At 38.7% G+C, this 25946-nt stretch overlaps 2 protein-coding genes across 3 annotated transcripts in view; one reads left to right on the forward strand and one right to left on the reverse strand.

Moving 5' to 3' along the window:
* Nucleotides 1–913: 913 nt before the first annotated feature.
* Nucleotides 914–11516, reverse strand: LOC117296571 (dnaJ homolog subfamily C member 8-like). 2 transcript variants are annotated; one of them, XM_033779587.1, is made up of 8 exons: nucleotides 11425–11516; nucleotides 9117–9218; nucleotides 7744–7800; nucleotides 7170–7236; nucleotides 5720–5814; nucleotides 4775–4846; nucleotides 3349–3516; nucleotides 914–1813 (listed from the first exon to the last, which is right to left on the reverse strand). In XM_033779587.1, the coding sequence occupies exons 1-8, from the start codon at nucleotides 11494–11496 to the stop codon at nucleotides 1694–1696; spliced, it is 753 nt and encodes a 250-aa protein (XP_033635478.1). In that variant the 5' UTR covers nucleotides 11497–11516; the 3' UTR covers nucleotides 914–1693. The 2 variants fall into 2 exon arrangements, with proteins under 2 accessions (XP_033635478.1, XP_033635477.1); XM_033779586.1 differs by having other exon boundaries at nucleotides 3343–3516.
* A 3183-nt stretch (nucleotides 11517–14699) lies between these two features.
* The window catches only part of LOC117296481 (NADPH oxidase 4-like), a 29471-nt gene continuing 18224 nt past the window's right edge, over nucleotides 14700–25946 (forward strand). Inside the window, exons 1-3 of the mRNA XM_033779433.1 lie at nucleotides 14700–15396; nucleotides 22688–22783; nucleotides 25060–25170. Coding sequence (XP_033635324.1) covers nucleotides 15217–15396; nucleotides 22688–22783; nucleotides 25060–25170 — 387 coding nt within the window. The 5' untranslated portion in view covers nucleotides 14700–15216. The remainder of the gene's footprint in view (nucleotides 15397–22687; nucleotides 22784–25059; nucleotides 25171–25946) is intronic.

Genomic DNA, 25946 nt, shown 5'->3' on the forward strand with positions numbered 1-25946 from the left:
GTTTTTACCCCGGGGTTAACTCCCTCAACCCTACCCCTGAGCAGTGTTAAATATTCCCTGGGAAAAAGTTCTTTTCCAGGAGTTTTTTTGTAGTGTGAAAAGATTGACTAACAGCCCTTGGGAATTTCCCGGGAAATAGCTATAGTGAATTTAAGACCTTGAAATTTGAGGCTGTTATTAAAGGCAGTGGACTGGACACTAAAGGTAGTTGTAAAAATCCAGTCTTCTCACTTTGTGTATCTCAACATGTACATGAAATAACAAACCTGTGAAAATTTGAGCTTGATTGGTTGTCAGAGTTGCGAGATAACTATGAAAGAAAAAAACACCATTGTCACACAAAGTTGTGTACTTTCAGATGCTTGATTTCGAGACCTCAAGTTGTAAAATTACTTCTTTCTCGAAAACTACACCACTTCAGAGGGAGCCGTTTCTCACAAGGTTTTATATTATCAACCTCTCCCTACTACTAAGTTACAAATTAAGGTTTTAGGCTAATAATTATTTTGAGTAATTACCAATATAGTGTCCAATGCCTTTAAAGCAAAAGCATTGGCACTAGTGTGGATATTTGTAGCCTGAACATCTGACGTCACACCAATAACGCGTGAATAACGTCAGAGACCAGCCTCCACCCGGCGTGTACATTCACCTTTGACCTACATTCATCTCACATTAGAGATATGCAGTCAATTTCTATGGCGGACGTGATAGGAGTGTACTGCTTGGGCATCTATGGGAAGCTCATGTCACTGTGCACGTTTGTCATTTATTATCCAATAGAATCACTGGATCTGAGTAGCATATACCTGTCTTTATCCTTGAGAATAAAGGCAGGGGCCCAGTCTAGAATATTTGGTGCTAATCTGATATAAAGAGAAGTAAAGAATGCAATGTCATGAAACAGGACCTGTAAGGTTGTCTGTTCACATTATTGGCTGTGTACAGGTACTTTATTGTTTTATTTCTTGGTGAAACAAATTCTATGCCAATTTTCTTGTCTCTGCTTTCCTGCTCAATTCTTCTAGTATGGTCATCATTATGTTCTTAAAGGGTTAGCACAAGTTGTTGTCAAGAGAAGATCCCTCAGTAATGTTTAGTACAAAATGTCAAAAGCAAAAATCCATGCTAACTCGTGACATTACATATCATGAAAGATTTAAACTCCAGAATTGTTCATGTGTAATGATACCGTGCAGAAACACTGCCCATATGAACTATGGAAAAACTTTCAGATAATTCCGAGGGAGTAAAACAATTTGTCTATAAGGGCAATGAATCAGTTCATCAAGAGATCCCTTTCTGTGTTGTTAAGCTTTTATGATTCAATGGGAATCCATTTTGAATCTAATTAACTGTCAGATACAAACTTGTCTAGATTTGATGAATTTAGACGGATTAATTAGTCCAAACAAATAAAGTTGATGAAACATCAGTGGTATTGGAATGCAACAAGCTTGAAACATTCATCACAGTCTAGCCATTTCAGATTAATGTTACCTGGAAAGCAATCAGCTTCAAGTTTCAACTGGCCCCACCTTGTTTATATATACTTCCAAAGTTTTAAAGTTTCAAATCAAAGGTATTCATACAAAAAGTTAACAGCCTGCAAAGTAACCAACACATCTACAAACTATCGTTGTACTTTAAATTTGAAGTAATATTTACAGTGTTTATCATGAAGTAGTTAATATCATCTTTGTTCTAGTTTGGGCTTGGGTGGTTTGAATGCCATTCTGTTTTTGATCTTCTTCTTCTTCTTCCCACCTTGCTTAAAATCTCGCCAACTCTCTACTCGGTCATCTCGGCTTTTCTGCAAAACAAATTAAAATCATGATGAAAACTTTTTCACAATCAAAAGGTGTAAATACTTCGTGTACATGAGTGATTTTGTGTAAGAGTGAATTCATTTCAATCCTGAACAATAAAAACGCTATACAAGTGACTTGTACAGCTAAGCCCTAAGAGTATGGTCTTGATTTATCTTTCATACTGACATTAACAACATAGGTGCACATAATCTGTATCGAAACATGCATTAAAGGCAGTGGACACTATTGGTAATTACTCAAAATATTTATTAGCATAAAACCTTTCTTGGTGACGAGTAATGGGGAGAGGTTGATGGTATAAAACATTGTGAGAAACGGCTCCCTCTGAAGTGCCATAGTTTTCGAGAAAGAAATAATTTTCCATGAATTTGATTTTGAGACCTCAAGTTTAGAACTTGGGGTCTCGAAATCAACCATATAAACACACACAACTTTGTGTGACAAGGGTGTTTTTTTCTTTCATTATTATCTTGCAAGTTCGATGACCGATCGAGCTCAAATTTTCATAGGTTTGTTGTTTTATGCATATGTTGAGATACACTAACTGTGAAGGCTAGTCTTTGGCAATTACCAATAGTGTCCAGTGCCTATAAGGTGCATATTTTGATACAGATTTTGTGCACCTTCATTCAAGTTTGATTGCAGCCATAAAACAAAGCAGTGAGTTTTCCAAAGCTCAAATGCCCTTCTTCCTCCTAACCAGTATTTAAAGACACTGGACACTATTGGTAATTGTCCAGTCTTCCTACTTAGTGTATCTCAACATATGCATTAAATAACAAACCTGTGAAAACTTGAGCTCAATCGGGCATCGAACTTACGAGATAATAATGAAAGTTAAAACACCCTTGTCACACGAAGTTGTGTGCTTTCAAATGCTTGATTTCAAGACCTCAAAATCTAATTCTGGGGTCTCAAAACATATTCGTGGAAAACTACTTCTTTCTCAAAAACTACAGACTTCAGAGGGAGCCGTTTCTCACAATGTTTTATACTCTCAACACATATCCATTGTTTGTTACCAAGTTATTTGTTATGCTAACAATCAATTTGAGTAATTACCAATAGTGTCCACTGCCAAGACAAAACATCTCTCTGGTTCTAGTCGCAACTTCAAAATACAAGTAAAAAGTAAAACAAAAATTCAACCTTTTGTCTTGAAACTGTACAGCATCAACAAACTTTGAAAACATTCCCCCAAAAAGAGAGGCATAGTTGACAAGCCTTTTTATTTCATTTGTGAAGGGATTTATCAGTGTTCTCCACAAGGTTAAATTTTGTCCGGGTGCTAAACCAATCCTGCACGATCATCAAACTGCACAAATTATTCCATAGTGGATATGTTGATGGATAAGTGACAAGTAGGTATTCAAAGACTTTAAATGTGGGAAATTGTGTAGTGTGAGATTACACTTGATGGATAAGTGACAAGTAGGTATTCAAAGACTTTAAATGTGGGGAATTGTGTAGTGTGAGATTACACTTGGGATGGTCACGTGACGAGACCTACATGTACCTCCCATTCTTTCTCCCACTCCTTTTGCTTCTTGACTTTCTCTTCTTGTACAATCTCTTCTTCTCGTTCTCGTTTTCTGAGTACTGCATCTCGCTCAGCAAGCTCCCTTCGACGGATCTCATAGTCAGCAAAAAGCTTCACTGTGGTCTTGTAAAGAGTTTCTTTAAACTGTTTGGAACAGAAGTAATTACTGTACCATGTCAATTTGTTTAAAACCGGTCGGAATGTACAACATGTTGAGTGCCTCATCTCAGGCATTCTTTCATTTGGAAATCTACAGAATTTTTGCAAATAAGTAAAATTCTAGTCTTGTGTGATACAACGGGTTACAGAGTAAAATGTCTTGATGACACTTTTAAGTGTGACCCCATTAAAGCGTGGCCATTCCCAACAATCTTATCTGGATTCATCCCCATTAAGCGTGGCCATTCCCAACAATCTTATCTGGATTCATCCCCATTAAGCGTGGCCATTCCCAACAATCTTATCTGGATTCATCCCCATTAAGCGTGGCCATTCCCAACAATCTTGTCTGGATTCATCCCCATTAAGCGTGGCCATTCCCAACAATCTTATCTGGATTCATCCCCATTAAGCGTGGCCATTCCCAACAATCTTATCTGGATTCATCCCCATTAAGCGTGGCCATTCCCAACAATCTTATCTGGATTCATCCCCATTAAGCGTGGCCAATCCCAACAATCTTATCTGGATTCATCCCCATTAAGCGTGGCCATTCCCAACAATCTTGTCTGGATTCATCCCCATTAAGCGTGGCCATTCCCAACAATCTTATCTGGATTCATCCCCATTAAGCGTGACCATTCCCAACAATCTTATCTGGATTCATCCCCATTAAGCGTGGCCATTCCCAACAATCTTATCTGGATTCATCCCCATACCCTTATAGTGAATAATATTGTGCATCATTACCAATTCTTAAATTCAATTACTTCCACCTGTCCACTGAGATGAATTTTACATCAGATCCTGCAAAATGTTACAAACCAGGAGGTTTACAAACTCTGTGCATCACCAAAAATACAAAACTACAGATTGGTAGACAATATACAATATTTCTTTCTCCCTTTCAAGAAAACTGGATGGCTCAAAGAGGTTTGAGAAAATCCTGAAATCAAGAAAAATCCTGAGAAATCACACGCCTGCAGCCGATTTCATGAAAGATTACATGTAGGACAAGTAAGTCGTCCAAACTTTAGGATGGGTTCAATGCGTCCTAACGACTATGGTTATGGAACTTAACTCGTTCTAAGTCCTAAGATTAATCTCAAGTTAGGAAGAGTTTGTAGATATCGACAGCTGTATATCCCGTATGCTATTTATTTATTTCTACACAGGCCCACATCTGGTAACCTTCCCTTAAAACAAAAGAAAAAATGATGTCCCATCTGGGACAATGGCTAACCTTCTCTGGATCATCTTCTTCAATCTCTGTGGACTGACCTTCCTTCTTCCTCTTTTTCCTCTTCTCTTCTAACTGTAGCAAAACAAAACCATCAATAAATCAACCAATGTTTGCACAGTACACTATTACAAATACATTGACTCCAAAGTTCACAGTTACTTTTAAACATTTTCAGTCAAGTTGGCTCATTGCCAAAGTGCATAATGGAAAACGGGCAGATATCAGCTGATTTGTTCTGAGGTTGCCTGCCTGCTAGTTACATCTATTGTAGAAATTCATGACTCTCAATGCACTTGCTTCAAAGATTATGTCATAGGGCATTTTATGGTAACCAAGATTACTAGAAAGATTAAAAACCTTTAAAAATGATATCAACATAGTCAAGCTTTATATAAAAACAGTTAAGCAAGTTTTGAGATTTGTCCCCTTTTGCTGCATATAATAAGTTGAGTGAAGGTAGAGTCATCCATTGGTTGTCATCACCCTAATGCTGATTTATAGGCAAACTCAAGAAAGATATTATAAAAAGTCACATGTGAAGTTTCAGCTGTATACAGTGTCTCTTCACTGAGAAAACAGTCCAAAAACTGTTGTGGTAATTTCACATTTGGTGAAGTGAAACAGGGTACCAACCTCATCTCTGGCCGCAGCATTTGCAAATGGACACAACGCTCAGAATCTCATGGTTCATACATGAATCATTTCTCAGCGTCAAATGTTTTGGGGTGAACAAATATCCAAACCATTGAAGGAAATACTTTCTCATGATATTTTTCACTATCAACAGCTGCAGTGCTTCTCACCAAGTTAGTCTTTATGATCATTCATTTTTTGGAGTACCTATTTACAAATCTATGACCCTACCTTGGGCCATGTACAATATGGGCTTGCATGAAGTCAATGTTTTCTGTTGCTATGGGTAACTTGGTATATAAACGGTCTTACCAAGAACTCATTTTTCTCTTTGGCTTCTTGAATGATGGCTAGCATGCTTGTTCTCTTCTCTTCATCCTCAACTATCTTCATAGCATTGGTTAAAACTACAGACAAAATAACAGAGCATTACTACTCAACTCAGTTGACATATTTATCATTCACATGTGTTACACATAAGTACTGTAGAAAATTACATATTCTTAGTCTTAGTGCAAAAAAAGATTTGTGTCTCGTTCACACAGAAAATAAGTACGCACCCAGAGCATTCTTGTGCCTGATGCACCGTTTTTTTGTGATACAACAATTTTGCTCTGACACAAAAAGATATACATTGAAAGTGTATATAGTTTTGGTATATAGCCAATACCAAGGTTCATGACCATTCATTCATGTTGACTGATACTTGGTCCTGTAAGTAAAACAACAAACTTGAATCAAGTTTGAACAGTGAGGATGTTCCAATGATCGTTTATACAATTTGCTTTGATCTTAACTGCTACTACTTGACACTCACATGGGTACTGAATTGGTCAAACTAGTTGCTACTAAAAAAACTTTAAAAGTTTATAACACACCTATTGCTTGTTCTGTGTTCTGGTTGGCTGAAACACGGTCACGTCGGGTGAAATAATATAGTCTAGTGATCAAGCACTAGTCTTTTAAATAAGTGCCTGGTTACAGCGCCCTCTCTCGACGTGAACAGTGAACAGCAAATACAAAATTTCCTTTCTTTTCTATTTTACATTTAAGACCGAGGTGTGTTATAAAACACATATTGACTGGCATAATTTGGTAACTAGTGCACGTCTATTCCCACTCGGGCCTGTGAGTGACCAGAAGAGGGACCTATTTCTCTCGGCCTTCAGCCTTTGGGAAATAGGTCCCTCTTTTAGTCACTCAAAATCCCTCGGGGGGAATAGACATAGACGTACACGAGTTACCTCATTGCCATTCAATGTGTATATATTATACTAGCAACTAGTTTGACCAACACCCCTTACAAATATTCTGCCTTTTCATTGGTTTAGAGCGCAACACATGATATGTCTTAGTTTTACTAGAAACGGCGGACGTGTGATAGTGCGTCGTTTTCCGTGTGATAGTCATCGGGCGTTTAGTACCCAGACGTCTTTTTACCTACCTCGAACCCAATCAGTTGTCACCTGTGTATCTGAAACGTGTGTACGATCGTTATGTGTACGAGGATGATAAATACATGTAGTCTGTTGGGGCGTTATAAAACAAATACTGACTGCTTTTACTTGGCTATGGTTAAAATTCTGACTCCCTCGGTGATCCGGGGTGATCCCCGGAACTTCTCGGGAGCCATAGTTTTAGCTATAGCACTCGTAGCAGTCAATATTTGTATAATATTACAACCAATCCTCAACTTTGTTAATATATAAATTCAATACAACTGCATGGGTGGTGTGTGTCAATGTGGCTCAGATCCCCTTACCTTCAAAAGCTTTTTGGGCTCGATCTCTGTCGTTGATGTTTTTGTCCGGATGAACCAGGATAGACAACTGAGATGACAAAAAAAATTGAAGTTAGTGTTGCTGTTTTTGTAATAAGTTTTTTTTAAATGCAATCATACAATGAAATATACACTAATCTTGTATTCCATTTCATAACACCTAGTGTTTGGGGCTGGAGCATACAACCACATACACCCTTACATTGACCTTAATATCAAAACGCTTCTGACATTATTACCCCAGGTCATTGCGTCGTGTATTTCATTCCTTAAAAACCATCTCAGCTCCCTGGAGAGTACACAGCCGGTGCTGCGAGTTACCACACTCCCAAGCTAATCATTCACATAAACCATCTCTGCCCTCACAGGTACCCATTTTACCCCTGGGTGGTTAAGTGTCTTGCTCAAAGATACAAGTGTTACTACCGGGATTCGAACCCACATCCCGATGACTTAACCACTATAACTTGAGTGTGATGCTCTAATCTACTCGGCCACCACACCCCATGCTCAATGCAATTCATTGAGACATGAATCAACTAAACATTCGGCTTACCCTTCTGTATTTCTTCTTGATATCATCAATGCCCATGTCAGGAGGAACCTGGATTACCTAAGGTGACCACAAATAATCTTTTAGGATTTGTGTATGTTATGCAACTTAACATCTACAGCCAACCTGCTGGAAAATTACCATTATATAATTGCCAGTATATACTTTTAAAGGCAGTGGACACTATTGGTAATTACTAATAATAATAATAATAATTAAAATTTATATTGTATAAAATTTATATTATACTCAAAATAGTTACCATCATAAAACCTTACTTGATAACAAGCAATGGGGAGCTGCTGATAGTATAAAACATTGTGAAGCAACGTAGTAACATAGTTTTCGAGAAAGAAGTAAATTTCCACGAATTTGATTTTGAGACCTCAGATTTAGAATTTGAGGTCTCAAAATCAAGCATCTGAAATCACACAACTTCCGTGACAAGGGTATTTTTTTCTTTCATTATTATCTCGCAACTTTGACAACCGTTTGAGCTCAAGTTTTCACAGGTTTGTTATTTTATGCATATGTTGAGATACACCAAGTGAGAAGACTGGTCTTTGACAATTACCAATAGTGTTCAGTGTCTTTAACATATTTGTATGTGATTTAAGTGATTTAAAAGAATCAGATTATTTAATCATCCAATGGCATTTACAGTATTATGGCAGACATCCTCTGAGAAATCATTAAAAATAGTTTCAAAGTTAAGACCTAGCAATTAAAGACAAATCACCTCATTATTTTCCGTTAAAAAAGCATGGTTTAACCATGAAGGAAGGAAGAGAAGGAGCTCGAACGACCCGCAAAACCGCAGAGTAACAAAAGAATACCCTGACAATGCCCCTGTATGACCAGTGGAAAAAGATAGGAGACCTCCTGCTGGCAGCCGATTAGTGAGCGCGATTAGATCTCTTTGTACAGAAGGTGTGGTACCACCAGTCTGCACCGTTGCTTTTGTGTAAAGTTGAATCATTGGAGACAAGAATTGTGAATAAACACGTTTTCATTTACCGTTTGTGGTGTTTACATGGAAATATCATAGCATATTTTTACATTTTTGCAACTTTCCGGTCACTAGCGGTGGTTCAAAATTTTGTTTTTTTCTGTATTATATCCATACGAAATACGACACCATAGTTGAGTGAAGAACCAAGAGCACACACGCAAACTCAAAAACTAGGTCGCCCATTGTTTGTATAAGGTATGTGTGTGATTACGAGGTGTCGTTCAACGACCGCGTTACCAAGTTCGAGCTCCTTCTCTTCCTTCCTCCATGGTTTAACAGAATTGACGCACACAATTTGACCAAAGTTCTAACCCAGGTTAGAAATCTTGTATTGTGAGTTTTGTGGATGGTGTGTTTTGTTTACCTCAAAGGGATTGAGGTTAAAGTAGGTGCTACCTGGCCGTAGTAGCCTATCTATTTGTTGTTTTGGAGTCAGTACAGCATCTCGTTCTTCAATAGCCTTCACCTACAATCAAAACAAAACAACACCACTGTTTTAAGTAAACATTATGTAGCATTAACCACAGTGCAGTTTCGTAAGACTCCTGCAAGTCATTTGTCACATGCATCCAGCCTTTAAATACATAGGCCCTGCTCCAGTAGCTTTATTTTTAAGCACAAAAATAGCTCAGCACAAATCAATTGTGCCATTAAGACAAAACGTTACCAGCCAAATTACCATGTCATGCAAAAGTGCAACTGGTTTCCTGCATATGTTTGCTGAACAGAAAGTTGTTGGTGAGTGAAAGGGCCAATAACAGCAAGTGGCTGCATGCAGGAGCAGCAATGCAACATGAGATGATGAAAATGACCATTAATTTAAATAGTCAAGTTTTTCAGGTTTGATTTTGTTTTGGCCATGGCCCAGTTCCGAGCCAGAGCTTGATTTTGATTGTTGTTAAAAGAAGAACACAATGAACTTGCCTTTCTGAAGGGTGCATTGACTTGAAATGCAACTGAGCCTTCAGAGCATCAACCTAAATGAGAGATTAGTATATTAACCTCATAGTTTTACTCATAAAGAGGAAAGCATGCACGTAAAGCTTATAATAAATGGCGCAATCTGAGAAATAGTCCTTTGAAATTAAAACCTTTAAACTACATTGCACATCATTTGTTTTTGTAATGGCTCTTTAACAAAGTCAATAAGATGAAGTTCTAACTGTTTGTAAACAAGCTTAAATAAAAAAAAAAGAGATTTACAACTATGTTTTCTTTTACCATTTGCGATTTACTATAGCTACAAAAGTATGGCTAGATAGAAGAGCCCTGATACACTTGTCACCGAGTCCGACACCACTTACAATGTGTGTGAATTTAACAAAGATCGCATCCATCAGCCTGAAATCTCCCTAGTGAAGGGAGGACTGGGATAAGTTGAATACAGTGCAAACAGTGATTACCTTGGATATCTATTTATGTCAGGATGAACCCTAACCCTTACAACACCTAGTGAACATGCGTCTATAATAGCCTGTTTTGCAGTCTTTTTCAGTTTGTAGTTTTTGGGGTAGTTTTGGAACAGTTTTCCAATCACATGACATTGTCCATTATTTCCACTGTGGGTTTTTTCGCTGACCAGGGCCCTACAATTTCATGGCTTTCGTTACGTGCAAGCGCCAAATTTCTGCACTAGCTGTGTAAAGTGTAGAATAGAAACTAGATTGCCCTACTATTCTAATGTGGAGTACACTTGTGATAAAAGGACAAGCCAACTCTAGTCAACTCCATTTTAGTCTTGAGAGTGAGACTGAAGTGACAAGGGACTCTTGAAAAAAAGGCACTCCCAGCAAAGTCGCCCCATATAAAGTCACCCCCTAGCAAAAAGTCGCCCGGCACACAATCTCGACCCCTCTCAAAGTCATCCCCGACACAACACAGTCGCCCCCCCTATAAAGTCGACCAGAAAAAAGCATTATGATGGTGCTTTGGAGAATTAACTTATTCAGGAAATAAAAAATATAATGACATTGTTGGAAAAGTTTCCGAATGGCGCCACCACTTTTTCATTCGATATGAAATAAAAAGGTACATGTATCTAGTTTACCTCAATGAGATATCCCTTTTTGTTAAAATGAGTGAAAAAGTGGTGGCGCCATACGGAATGTTATCCATGCAAATACAGCTGCCCAGTTATGAATATAAGGTCTTTTGTTAATGTTAGCATGAGATTTATATTGTTTTTTAGTTAGAAAGAAGATAGATTCTGTTTGTCATGTTTGTTGTTAAAATAAAATTTACATAAATACAAAGCGTCTTCGATTGTAAATGAAGGGGGGGGGGGGGCGCGACTTTGTCAGGGGCGACGACTTTTAAAGCATTTGGAGGGGGGCGACTTTGTAATGTGTGTGAGGGGCGATATTGCTAGGAGCGACTTTCTAGTGTGCGACTTGGCTGGGGCGAGTTGACTGGCATTCCTTGAAAACACGTTGAGACTGAATCCAGATCCAGCCGCCATCCTTTTTTTTAACAATACGGCAGGAGCCTAGAGGCGATCTGTCTGAGTCGTATACCTCCATGAACCAACTACAAGAACTAGACTAGGCCTAGGGCCTATTTGAGTATTATAGTATGTAATTTACCCGTTATGATTTTTTTAATTTTTTATAAAAGGTGGCGGTTGGATAAAGAACTTTTTCTTTGACACTCGACAAATATAGATAAACACAAACCTCCTCCATAAAAGTGGTAAAATGAGCTTCATTTTGGGTCAACCCGTCAAGTTTTGCTGTGCTGGCCGCCATGTTTGCTGAATTTTCGACAAATGGCATACTAGAGGGCGCACTTGCGCGGGAGGCACGCGGCGGCTTGATTGTTTCGACAGTCCTCCCAAACTTGCCAATAAAATTATAGGCACATGCCAATTAATCGTTTATATAGCGCATTATTTTTGACATGTTTCACCATTGATTATAGCAAGTAAGTGAAATCAATAGGAGATATAACCATATTATTATTAGTTAGATGTGTTAATTAACTTGATAATAACAGTGTGAGTGAGTAACCATCTGTCCGCTGGAGATTCGGTGTTCCCCATGTATATGGAGAATGATTCAGAAGAAGTGTACACTGCCATTATGGGGGGGGGGGGCAAGTGGGTGGAGGGACAGAATCTATTGATATCTTTATAAAAGTACAAATAAAAGGATAATAATGGTAGGCCTATGATGCGATGTTTTTAAGGAGCGGACGATCACATAAAATGTATTCTCATAACCAACATAACAGTGCACTACATTACGATAATCGGACACTGCAAAATCACATACTAAAACAAGTGTCATCATGGTTATTCGATTTCCATTTTAAACAGTTGATAACAAAATATTATTGTTCAATTTAGGCCTAAAACTTCCAGAAATAATTCAAATATTTTTTATTTTGGTTATAATGATTTTAATTGTTTAGGCTTATACAAAAAAGTGAAAAGAAATGTCAGCCATAGCCCTGTTCGCATTGGACTTAATTTGGGTAAGCTAATAACTTACCCATTTTAATTCCAATGCGAACAGCCCAGGAAGTTTTCCTCCAAGAACTTACCCGAACCGAATGGGTAGTTTAACTGAGCTAAAGGTGCCAATGATTCACCAGGTCAGTTTACCGAGCCAGAAAGTCCAATGCGGACGCGCGACGACTCGGTTAAATCTCCCATCCGTCCGTGACCCGAAGAAGCTGACATGTTATTGTCATGGAAGAATACAATTATTGAGCTATTCAATGTAGCAAAAATCAGGAATGCAACTCTTAAGCTGAAAAACGCGGAATAATTTTGCCGTGACGTTCGAGAAAATGACCCGTTCAGAAGTTGCGATCACAAGTTGCGGACAGAAGTAAAAGGCAAATGGATTTGAATGCTCGGTTAGTTTACCCACGGTCTAGTCTGGTCCCCTGACCAAAGATTCCTTGACATCTCTTGTTAAAAATACAGAGCCTAGTCGGAGATTTTTGGGTCTGGGAACCATACTACCCACGGTCTCGGTAAGTTTACCCGAGTCAAATAAATCAAAGTGCGGACGGTGGGAAAGTTAACCCGTCAGAATGTTACCCAACGTCATGGTTAAGTTACCCAAAACATTAATCCAGTGCGAACACGGCTTTAGACAATTTTAATATTTTATTTTACTTTTGAAATTAATTATAACTTCAAAAAGTATAAAGAGAGATTTATTTTCGAAAATATAAGGACGTAGGGGGCTACAACTGCAGACATAGACCATAATGCCAAAATATCCCATGTCTACTCAGAGTTAAAGGCAATGGACACTAAGCCTGGACACTTTTGGTAATAACTAAAACATAACTATTAATAAAAACTTACTCGAAAGCATTGCAGAGCTGTTGATAGTATAGGTTTTCTCTGTCAATTTCGGAAAGCAGCCAATTTAACCACCAGCCTATTCTGTTTCGCACGAAATCGAATTCTACTAAAAAAGGGTCATTCGATTTCATTTAAAGACCCTTTCGGTACAGAAAAAAAAGTTCACAGATTTACAAACAGAAGGTAATGGTGAAAGACTTCCCTTGAAATATTAGTCCATGAAATGCTTTACTTTTTGAGAAAACAGTAAAACAATATCAATTCTCGTTAGCGAGAATTACGGATTTATTTTAAACACATGTCAAGACACGGCGAAACGCGCGGATACACGGGTGGGTTTTCCCGTTATTTTCTCCAGACTCCGATGACCGATTGAGCCTAAATTTTCACAGGTTTGTTATTTGATATAGAAGTTGTGATACACGAAGTGTGGGCCTTGGACAATAGTGTTTACCGAAAGGGTCCAATGGCTTTAAAGACTAGTCAAATCTACTTTTACGTCATTCGATTTAAAAAAAATAATCATTCAATTTAACAATTCATCGAAGCTGCATTCAAATTCGCAGGAGTGTTTTTGGGGCGTGTGTTTATTCATTCAATTTCATTTTGAGGTAGTCAATTCTGATATTTGTGCAGTCTTAAAAACATTGTGATGAAACGGCTTTCTCTGAAGTAACGTAGTTAGTGAGAAAGAAGTAATTTTCCACGAATTTGATTTCGAGACCTCGACAGAATTAGTTTTTGAGGTCCCGAAATCAAGCATCTGACAGCACACAGCTTCGTGTGACAAGTTTGTTTCCCTCTTCCATATCTCGCAACTCCGACGACCAATAATTGAGTTTCAGCAACATAACCCAAAAATATAATGTGCAGTTAAAACAAGAAGCCATTCGGAACACATTTTGGATGCACTGAGAATATTGAGCACAGTCTCAGACTAGATCAAGTAGTTCATTGAAGGGCAAGCAGTCACATGGACCTTGGTGAACGGCCATTGTTTTCATGATGGCAAACACAACCACGGACACCGAGTCACCTCAATTGTCTCCAATGAGCTTTCGCAAAAACATACAAAACAATCTTGAAGATTTGAGGGGATTGATGTCACAAGGAATCATGACAGCTTCTTTGGAATCACCTTGAACATCTGCCTCGAGTGAAAGAATTGGCAAGGCCAAGGCTACACCATTGTAAACAAAATGTCTTCTAAGAAGCTATTATAAATAGTGACCGAGTAATGCGGTGGGAAGACCAATAAAATAATAAAAACTTGCATTACATGTACATAACTCCAGGACAAACAACGGCAATAGTGCACTGTGAAAATTACATTATTGAAAGGAAAGGTTCGACCTCCATAGTTCAACCATGGAGGTAGTCAACCATGGTGACGTTTCAACTTATTCCTATTTGCTGCCAGTCAACAACCTACGTATAGTAAGGCCTACATGATCCATGCACGTGCACGAGTTCACCCACGGTACACCGAAGAGCGCTCCTGCTTTATGCTGAACAATATTTCTATAATTATTTACATAGCATACCGCAGACTAGCAGACGTGTCATTAAATGTCAATAGGGGTGTCTCATTTTAAACTGCCAACTACCGGTGTCTACTTTCATCAAAAACAATTACAGTTAACCCCCCTTCGAGTGTAAATGGTTTGGCCCAAGGTTACCCTGCTTGTTCACTTCCTTTGTTCTGAAGCAACAGTTCATTCATAACATTTATAAATCTCAAGGTGTATTTTTAGTTACATCCAATGCAATGATGTATTACAGCTCGTCGGTTCGTCATTCGTCCTCGCAACTCCCAGTCAGCTGATGGTCGGGTAGCGGCCGGCATTTACCGGCTCATAAACATCCTATTCACATCTTCACTGTCAGTCTATTCTCTAAATATAGCCGAAGGCGTTTAACTACAGTGGGTATGAAACTTAACAAACATTAACAATTGAAGATCAGCCTCCCTCCTTTCGCGAAGGACTAAGCAATGTGGACATTGTCAACACTTGGCGAAGCTGGACAGTGCTCAGTGACCATGATCTTCGATCCTGCTGGTCAGTTGGCAAGACGGACTGTGAAGGAGTAGGAACGAGATCAAAACTGCAGTCTTGGATTTTTATAAGCTGAGAGTGTATCGAGCATGAACCTGCTGGAGGGAGGTAATGAGCTCAGCTGCAACCGGCCTATGGCTCCCGTCTCTGTGGACTACGCGCCGACGACGGGCAGGACTGTAACCAAGTGTCACCGCAGACCAGACACTACTAATCATTTCTCAACGTGTAGTTGGCTACGGAATGGCGGTTTCAAGTATTTTTTCCTGGTATGTATTGACGTCCAATGATTACATTTACACAGAATGAATGTCAAGACATTTTGTGATCTCAGTTTATCGATGGTTTTAACAGTAAAGTCTTTCAGAAACAAAGAAAAGTAGATTATTTGCTCTAATTAATGGTGTCATGCGTGTCCCCCACTATGCACCCGGCCCACCAAGGTTCTCGGTAGGGTGGTTTTTTTTTTTTTTTTTGGGGGGGAGGGGGGTACTCAATGAGTAACTCCATCTCCAGCCTGTGTAGTGTAACCTTACTAGAACACAGATTATCAATGTCACATCTTTGTTCAAAATAATCAGTTTGACAGTTAGACCATGGTTAAGAAGAATGCTGTGACCATGGCTGTTTCCTTCCTCCATGCTACCGTTTGATTTTCACAAGGAATTCGGTAGTCACTATAGCGCTCAAAAAGACTATGAACATAAAAACTACTACACTAGTTGCGATAACGTAATCGGCAGGAGGGTTACGTTATTGCAACTAAAAAACTACATGACCTTTCGATACTATTTAGATAGAAATGAACGGGACAAGCTTAGGAAATACATGTACAAGAAAGTAATGGATGAGTGAATCCAGTAAAAAAGTAAAAAGGGGTATATTCCTAGTAGTAGTTGTGGGACAGGAAACCGTCGCGACGCTTCGGTCCCCATTAATACAGCTCGGGTTCTTTTTTTCAGCACTGATCTTCTGTTTCTAAATATTCTTTGCAAACAATGGCCACTCTGAAGTGATGCAGGGAATGGCCAGGCAGATTGAAATAATGAACTATAGTTTATTGCTCCCTGGTTGACTGATTGAACCGTACAGTCCTTTCTACTTGTTATCTTCTGTCGCGTGTAATGTTTATCATACAGCTATATTCGGGTCACTTGATTGACAGTCAATCTTGATCCAACATAGCCAATGTTATTGTTTACTGCTTTAATTTGAAATAAACTCACGCTTAAAAACTTGATACTAGCACAACTATCCAGTTAATTTTTCAATTTTGGTTTTTAATCTTACCCAACCATCATGACATGATGTTGACATTTTTTCCGAACATCCGATTTTTTTTAGTTAAAAAAACCCCCACACATTCAAGTAGGCCTAGTCATTAATTTGAAGGATGCACTCAAAAGGTAGAAGACCGTATAGGACCACATGTAGTAGGCCAACTTGACTCTGACAAGGAAAGAGCTGCCGTTACTTTCCAGGCAGTTTGTGACAATTTTAAAGGGCCGAGTTTGGGTAGCCTATACTATATACTTGTCTTATTTTCCTCGATGACCTAAATTCTTTAACAACAACCGAAACTACTATTTTCTTGGCCCCAATGATGTGGAATTGTTGTGATCAAGTATATGCAGTCCACGATCCGTCTTCCTCCATGAGATTGGGGTTGGGGGTCCTCTTGCCATAGCTCCTCTATATGCCATTTTGCACCCTATATACCAACTCTGCCTGCAAGATATCACTGGGGGCAGGTCAGGTGTTATTTATAATACAATAACTTGGAACTCTCACTTTCGACCCATCATAATATCGAGAGTATAGCGGCTATAAATACCTGAACATTGTTTGTTTTGATTTAGTATTTTGTAATAAGGATTTACAGCTTTCCCAGCGTGTTTAGATTAACAATCAATGCAAAGCCCATGCAAGCAGAGGTCGGCCAGCATTCATGAGTCATTTCTCCATGATGATATCGCCTTCTTGCTGAATGAAAGGCACTGGGCACCTTTGGTTTTCTCACTACAATTGTGTATCCCAACGTATGCATAAAATAACAAATCTGTGAACTTGGACTCAGTTGGTCATCGATGAACAATGAAAGAAAAAGCACCCTTATTGCACAGCACAAATTTGTGTGCTCTCGGTTTCATCATAAACGGCTTTAGGAGTCTTTTAGTAATTGAGTGAGAAATTATCTCTTTCTCTGTGAGAAACGGCTCCCTCTGACGTTTCAGCATGTTGCTTATTAGTTACCAAGTAAAGTTTTTATGATAACAATTATTTATGGTTACCAATCCCAACGGTGTCCAGTGCCTTTATATCATACGATGCAATGTCGGAAAATCCAGATTTAAACTTTAATGCTACTCTCACACTGTGGCGACTATGCTTACACATGGAAACATTTGACTTTGAAATATTCGCCGTGTCTTCGTACGCGTTGGTAACAAATACGAACCTATACGAAGATCGGTCAGTTAAGAATGCGCTTCCTAAATTTCAGCGAATGTTGTGAAGACGGTCAATCGCTGTCGAATTTCGTAAGCATTGGTAAGCGTTGGCAACGTTGTTCGTAATGCTTCTCTCACACTAGGGAGAATATGCTAGCGAATGTGCTTAAGAACGGAAATGTTTAACAATCGCTCAAACTTCGCAACATTCGCCACAAATTCACTACGTTCTCTAGTCATTCTCCACCTCCTTACGAAGATCGGTCAATTTTATGCTGCTCTCATACGTCGAATATGCGAGCAAATATGCTATATAACGGAAGGAAGTATTTGACACTCGCTAAAACTTCGCAACGTTTGCCGTGTCTTCGAAAGCGTTGGTAACAATTTCGGAACGTACAACAATTATTCCCCACCTCCTTACGAAGATCGGTCAATATTTACAAACCGGTTTCTAAATTTCAGCGAATGTTGCGATAACGGTCATTCGCCGTCGATTTTTCGTAAGATTGGTAACGTTGGTGAAGCGTGCGTAAGCGTTGGCAACATTCGTAACTTTAGGCATTGGCAAGCGTTGGTAAGCATTCGTAATATATTGGTAAGGAGAGGGCCGACCGAGTACGATCGAGGGTTGAGACCGAGATGAAAATATTCACTATACAACCGCCATTTTGGACGAAATCAACGCGAAATTAAAATATTCATCTTCACAAGAACATTCGCCACTCTGTGAGAGGGGCGACACGAATGTTGTGAGGACGGTAATTCGCCATCGATTTTCATAAGCATTGGTCAGCCTTTTGTACCGTTGGTAAAGCGTGCGTATTGTGCGTAATATAATTGGTAAGGAGGGGTTTAGGGACGACCGAGATCATATTCACTATCAAATCGCAACTTTTTGGCGAATTCATCGCGAATTTCAATATTAATATTCGCAAGAATTTTCGCCCAAGGGGGAGAGTAGCATCAAGGCATGTGTAAGGCGTTTGTATTTTTTGCCGGTTCTCCTCCTTTACGAATGTCTTACCACTGTTGTCAATGTTACAACAGCTTCACCAATACTTTGCCACTGTTACGAATGGCTTACCAATACTTTACCAATTGAGAGAGAATTTGCTTTGAACACTTGCCAATGTTTGAAAGCTTCCCAATGGATTGCAAATGCTTATGAACGGTTACCAATGCTTGTGCACGTGTGTTATTTTTTAAGTGCCATTAAGAAAATTGTAAATGTCTTGCCAATATTGAGACAAATATTGCTCCCCGCAGGGAGGTGCCCAGAAAATAAGAGGCAGATTCGCTCCGCATATTTACACCAATCGCGGCCGCGTCGTCAAATAATTCGTAACGTAAGAAAATGACAAAGCATTTGGCAACGTTGGTAGGACATTCGTATGTACATTCGTAACGTTTGTAAGCCCATTCGTAAGAATTCGTAACATTCGCAAGGCATCCCTGCATTTATTTGAAAATGTTCGTAAGCTCATTCGCAACATTCGCAGCGTTCGTTATAGCTATTCGTATAAGGCATAGGCAGGCATAGCAAGCATCGGTAGGCGTAATATACTAGTAAAATATTGGTAAGGAGTGGTCAAGGGACGACCGAGGGGTGACTGAGATGAAAATGTTCACCATCCAATCGCACGATTTGGGCGAATTCACCACGAAATTCAAATATATATTCGCAAGATATTCGCCACATTGTGAGAGCAGCAGTAATGGCTATTTTCAAAGATTCGAAAACGATAACTATAAGCTTATTAATGATTGAAGCTTTGTTGGCCTAAGGCCTTCCGTTGTCTAAAAACTAGAAATGAATATTGTCGGGATCCAAATCTCACACCCATCGGCCATGTGCCGTACAAACAACGTTGGATGTTACGTGCATATTTTGTGTATTGGCCGTGATGCATGAAAAACAGCGTCATCTGTCAACATTCTTTCAGAGAAAGATTAAACTATAATACAAAACTTGTTTTTTCCAACGAAAATCGGGTCGGGCGTTTTACCCAAACCGCTGACGTAAGTTCACCGTGTTCGTATGAGCATATGCGTCAATCTTGCACCCCCTTTTCGAAACTACGACTGTGGCTTAGTCCGCCTGGTTGCTCTGTAAGAAAACCACACGTTTTCTAAGTAACAGACACAGCCCAAGACCAAGCCATGGTTTCGAAAAGGGCCCAAAAGGCAGAATCGACCTGGATTCCGGGTCTAAGAACAAGAAGACCCGGAATTCGAGCAGAAAGTCCAGAATTGAACCACGTTTCACATTGACACTGGGTCAAACTGACACGGACTCCGGGTCGCGATTTTTTTTTCCCTAAACGACATTGCAATATTTTTCCCCTTTCCGTCAAAATTGGCTCTTTCCGTCAAAGTTACGTCATAATGAAATTGGCCTGCTCTTTTACCAAATCATTGCAATGTCTTTTGGGGAAAACAAAAATTGCGGGACAAAAAACACAACTAAATTTCTTCAACATCCATATCTTCGGTGACACACAAACTACTTCATACGATGAGATGCTTATTACAGTCTATACGCATCAACAGAAGGTATTAAATTGTTAGCACAATATGCTAATTGAAGTCTCACAGCCCTTCATCATGAACACCAAAATGTATCTACACATTTTGATCCCTTTCACGAAGGGCGGGGAGAGGCATGGGCTGTCTCTATACTATAGCATATTATACTATTGTATACTATAGTTTTACTACTGCAAAAAATATCCGTAAAATTTACGGCACTTTACCTGGCAGCTAGTGCCAGGTAAAGTGCCGTAAGTTTCACATGTGAAAATTTTGTAAACTACCCCTTCAAGGCACATGTTACAAAACTTTCACCGTGAAATTAACGGCACTTCACCTGCTTGCAGCCTAGCTGCCAGGTAAAGTGCCGTAAATTGTACGGATATTTTGTACAGTTTGCACATCACAGTCCAAACACTGTATAACGTGGATGTATTTTCAGCCATCGGGAAAGGGTCTCTAGTCTCGAGAAACAAAATTGACCGATTTTTGAGGGCCTTGTTGACTTTTTCAACTCATGATCCCCAACCATGCGTTCTAAATTATAATGTTGCTTGACGTTTTAATTCAGAAACATCTGAGTTTAACTCAAAGTGCAGTAACAATGCCACTATTTCCCCTTACAATGATGTCAGTTTAAAAAACATTGCACTCCCATCGATTGGTTTGAAGTATATATCATTAACCCTTGGCTGTTTCTCGAAGAAGTGTTGGTTTTGAGAAGAGCTGGTGTGTGGTCTCTTCTCAAAACACACTTCTCCCATAATTATGTTGCACCCGCAATTTGATCCACGCTATGTAAATCTTCCAACATCGTTTTTTGATATAATATTTCTGAACCCACATTACGTAACAGAGACCACATTATTACGTAACACAGTGTTATCATCTAAAGCACGTGTTCCCACTGGACTCGACTTTTCTGTAGAGTGATTGGTTATTACTCAAAAATATTAACTTAAAAACCGACTTGGTAACGAGCATTGCATTAAAGAGCTATTGATAGTATTACAACATTGTGAGGAACGGTTCCCTCTGAAGTAGCATACATGTTGATGGGGACACATGTTAAAGGGAAGGTATCAAAGTTGCGAGAAAATGATGAAAGAAAAAACCTATTGTTGGACGAATTTGTGTGCTTTCAGATAGGAATAAAAGACTTTTAGCTAGAAGTCTTTTATTATTTTAGTGAGAAATTACCTCTTTCTCAAAAACGACGGTACTTCAGAGGGAGTTGTTTCCCACAGTGTTTTATACTATCAACAGCTCTCCAATGCTCGTTACCAAGTCAGTTTTTAAGTTAATATTTGTTTTGAGAAACTACCAAACGTGCACCTCCCCTTTAAACTGCCCCTTGTCAACTTACCACGACAGCCATACTCATACTAAAGAATGAACAGTACTTTTTAAGTCCATAAGGCGCCCGTGGGTTATTGACCGACGTTGTTGTCCCACAATTACGTAAAGCTTGATGTGTAATCTGAGTCAAGTAATTTCTTTGCTCTATAGTTCTCAATAAAAGCACAATTAAATTTAAGTTAAACCAACACTGACAAAACATTAATTCTTCAATAACAACTGAGATCAGCAGTAAAAATAATCATAAGTGATATAAAGTGTATTTTACTTGTTCATTTATTCATTCTTTTTTAATTAAATTTTTGCATTTAATTGTCATTTTTGTTTATTTATGTTGTTTATACATAATTGTGTTGTTTACATATTTATTTATCGTTTTTTTTTGTCTTGTTTGTTGGTTTGATGGTTTGTTGGTTTGTTGTTGTTGTTTGTTTGTTTAATCTGTGTCGCATCGGTATGATAGAATAGTTCTTTTCCAAAGAAAACCCCATATTTTGCCGATGGTTTCGCTCCTGTAATATTTAAAACCCATTGCCGAAGATACAGTTTTCAGTAATCTTGCCAGCTCAATGCCAGGACGTAGCATCGTAGTCTAGAGAGCATGTCAGACGAGCCGTCTAGACGGTACCCATTGCCAAATCAAGTTGACACTCTTCCGTTTCCGGAATCAACATTAAGCATTTCCATTTGCCATTTCAGCTGTGCACCCAAATACGCATGTACTATACATTTCGACGTTCTTTTCAAAGGACTTTTTTGTTTCCATCTGCGAGTGTTGCCGTTCTGTTCCTCAAAAGACCCCTGTTTTGCTACCCCCCCCCCCCCCCCTATGTGTCCAGAGTCTCGAAAGGTTACTATCGTTGCAATTTAAATGAAAAGTAAACCATTGCCTATTTATCTAAAAAGTTTCTTTTTATTATTCAAGTGAGCTTGAACAGAACTAATACACGAAACCAGCGGACAGGGGTATAAAACATTCCCCTTTATTTGTCGGTTCAATAAACTTTTTAGTCAATTTCTTTAGCTAAACATTTTGAAAAAAAATATTTCGGTGTTAAGATATTAGAAACTTATTAGGCCTCATTTGATAAGTGCAGTTTTTCGTATGCAACATATTAATTGCCTTAGAACTAGAAATTGCTTTCTACTTTGTAAAAAAAAAAACACTGGTGCCAGCCATGTGAAGACTAAAAGGCAACTTGTTTGTGTTTTGTCATAGGTGACATGGACGGGCATCAATTTTGCAGTGTTTTGGTGGAGCTACATGCAATACAAGATGGAAGCCAAGTATTACTACTTGCGTGGTATCCTAGGGGTAAGCACACAGGTTAAGTGTCAACTTCTTGTTACACGGCTATTATATATAGCAAAATTAAAGATTGGTGTAAACATTTTTATGAAGGTTTTATTCAAATTACTACAGAGATACAACTAAATTCTACAAGTCATTTCATCAAACGAAACTTGTTCAATGTCGAGAAATCACGTAATAATTACCAGTGTGAGAGATTTTGCGCACAGAGCAGATTTTTATTCTATTTGGTGAATTAAATCAAAACTCTAAGACATCTGGGGTTTTTTAACCGGACGAGTGTTGCTTGGAATTATTCAAGTAATTAAACTGATACAAATTTATTTCCATTTCGCTTGTTGACAATAGGCATATAAATTAACATTAAATCACGAAATAACATACTAAATAACTCTAGGGAAATGCCCCGCTAGTGCTTGCCCCGATATAGTGCTTGTGTTGGGAAGCCTATGTAAATGGACAGGAAAGTTACATTTTAATGAATATTCAGAAATACCTCAGACAGTTCGCTATTCCTATTGGTGGAGAGCGCGTCACGTGGGTGTGTATAACCTTTGTTTATGATCAGTAACAAGTGTTGAAACATGGGCGTGCACGCGAGCTTGCACCGGTGCTTATAAGATAGTTTCTTCATTCCTATAGGAGACTTTCCAACGCTAGGTGGCAGCAGACATACCGGGTAAATTTCCATTGTTTACGTAGTTCTGAACATGCGCATAATTCTGAGAACAATGGATTTACCCGGTAAGTCTGCTGCCCTCTATCGTCCCAGAAAGTCTCCCATTGGTCGAGAGCAACGGCCGGGACAGTTGTGTACTTTAGACATTATACGCGCGACGCGCACAGCATTCCGGCCCTTATAAGAAGTTGTTTACCCGAGGGCGGCGGAGGGCCTTAACCATTTCATAGCTGGAGGGGTGATGTGCTGAAAAGAAATCATTGAACAATTAAAAAATTCCCATTTATTTTACTTTTTGACCAAAAGTGTTGATGTTTTTTGACCGAAATGGTATTTAGGAATGGGAATCAAAGTGTGTTGAATCGGTTTTCAACCAGTGGTTTAAACCCGCCGAGGCCTGGTTCTTGATAATTTACCTCGACTTCGTCAAGAACCAGGCCTCGTTGGGATGAAACCGCTAGTTGAAAACCTCTTTACCACACATTGATTCCCTTATTTATTGTTTATTTATTTATTTAAACAAACGAATATATAAATATTTAATTTTTGTTTATTTTTGTATTCATGTAGGCCTATTATTTATAATATGTTGTTGACACCAATCGTCAACATTTCATAATACTTGGTTATTGGCACTCATGCTGTCTACGCAACGTTACATGGTAACGTTTAGTTTCAGTGTCCGGTCATAAGACAGATAATATAACTATGCTGCAATTGATGGAGTGGGCGCTGAAACTAATACTTTTATTCCTGGTAAATATTCACGTTTCAGACTAGACAAAGTCTAGCAGTAGAGCATCTTCAAAGTTTGAACACATCCTCTTTGTAAAGTCTTTGTGCGGATTGTTGTTCACGTAACGTTCGGCATGAATCTGGAAAGTGCAGTTGTAATGTTCACTTCGAACCCATAAGGCATCAGTGCAGCAACACAAAGCAGTGACATTGAGAGCGAAGTTGCACTTTAAAAAAAGAAAAGTAAAAAAAATAGGCACAATAGTCTTGCCGTCATGAATATGATCTTTTAATTATGGCTGGCTCAAATTGTAAAGAGAGTTTTCGGTGTTTCAGAAACAAAACCCGACTCATGAAACCAAACATTTGAATCAGTATCTGACATGTTACAATAAAAACCCTTATTTGATGATTGAACTTCGCAAATGTTAAAAGGAAAACATTTTGTTTTGTCCTCATCAGACAAACCATTCGTGCCAGACTTCTTTTTAAATTATTTTGATTGTATGTTTTCTGACGACCTTGGATTTTGGCTAAAGGCAGCACAGAGTGCAGTTTCGTTTAGTTATCAGGGAAATGCAAAGTTTAAATAGGAAAGCACTTTTATTACAAAAGTGATAATATTTTATTCAACTTCTTCGGTATGAATTGGCACTATAGTATTGTCCAAGTCAACACAGCATGCGAGCTGTTTCTATTTGCGACTTTAGCAGTCAAGCACAAAAACACTGACAAAACAAAACGTGATTTTTAATAAACAGATCACTTTTTAATATTATGCAAATGATACCTTTATACCAATGTCTAGGTTCCCTACACCTGCTTGGATGATACCATATTGTTTAACACTGATTTCGTTTTGCAGCTTGGGCTTTGTTTTTCGAGGGGTTCAGCAGCCGTGCTTAATCTTAATTGTGCTACAATCTTGCTACCAATGTGCAGATGTGTGCTGTCACTGATCAGGAGTTCTAAACATGTAAGTTATATATACGATCCACGGAACTATTTGGGATTATACATACAATACTTTCAATATGAGAGTGTTTTAATGATTGGGGATGAGGAGCCATACGTCAATACTAGATACCTTGTGCTGAGTCTGTGGTCAAGGAAATCTAGAAGTGATATAGACCTTTCATTAGAAAGTCCTTCATGTTATCATCGGCAGGGATCGTGACTGTTTTTTAGGGGATGGCATCTCGGCTTGTTATTTCATCCCTAATCTGCCAATGATATGCATTTGAATCGGAACATTGTGAAAAACTGTGTCATGTGCACCTTATCTATGTTTAATCCCACCGCTGCAACCAAACATTTAAAGTTTTGGTGCAGCGAAAATAAGTCGAGAAAGTGCGCCCTGTAAGAGTTTCTCGAAGTACCGTATGTCTCTTTATCTGAAATGTAACTTATTATCTGCCCGACAACGCACGTAACCCGCCGCTTACGGCTACAGGAAGATTTTATTATTAATCGGAACATTCGCAGGACGTGGATGATATTTACCGGCATTTAGTGATGTATTTACAAACATTTAGAAACGAACATTTACCCCCCCCCTCAAAAAAAAAAACACCCAAAAACGATCACAAATTCACTTTGCTGAACAATTTTATGAATACTCATTGAGCGTGTCGCGCGAACGGTTTGTTTTGTTGTCTGAATTTTAATGTTTGAAATGATATGATGGGAATGTTTTATTACAAAATACATCAGTAGGCCTATCTTTATCATAAAAAATATCAGATGGCACCC

The sequence above is a fragment of the Asterias rubens genome, chromosome 11 (genome assembly GCF_902459465.1).
Source record: "Asterias rubens chromosome 11, eAstRub1.3, whole genome shotgun sequence".
Classification (NCBI taxonomy): domain Eukaryota; kingdom Metazoa; phylum Echinodermata; class Asteroidea; order Forcipulatida; family Asteriidae; genus Asterias; species Asterias rubens.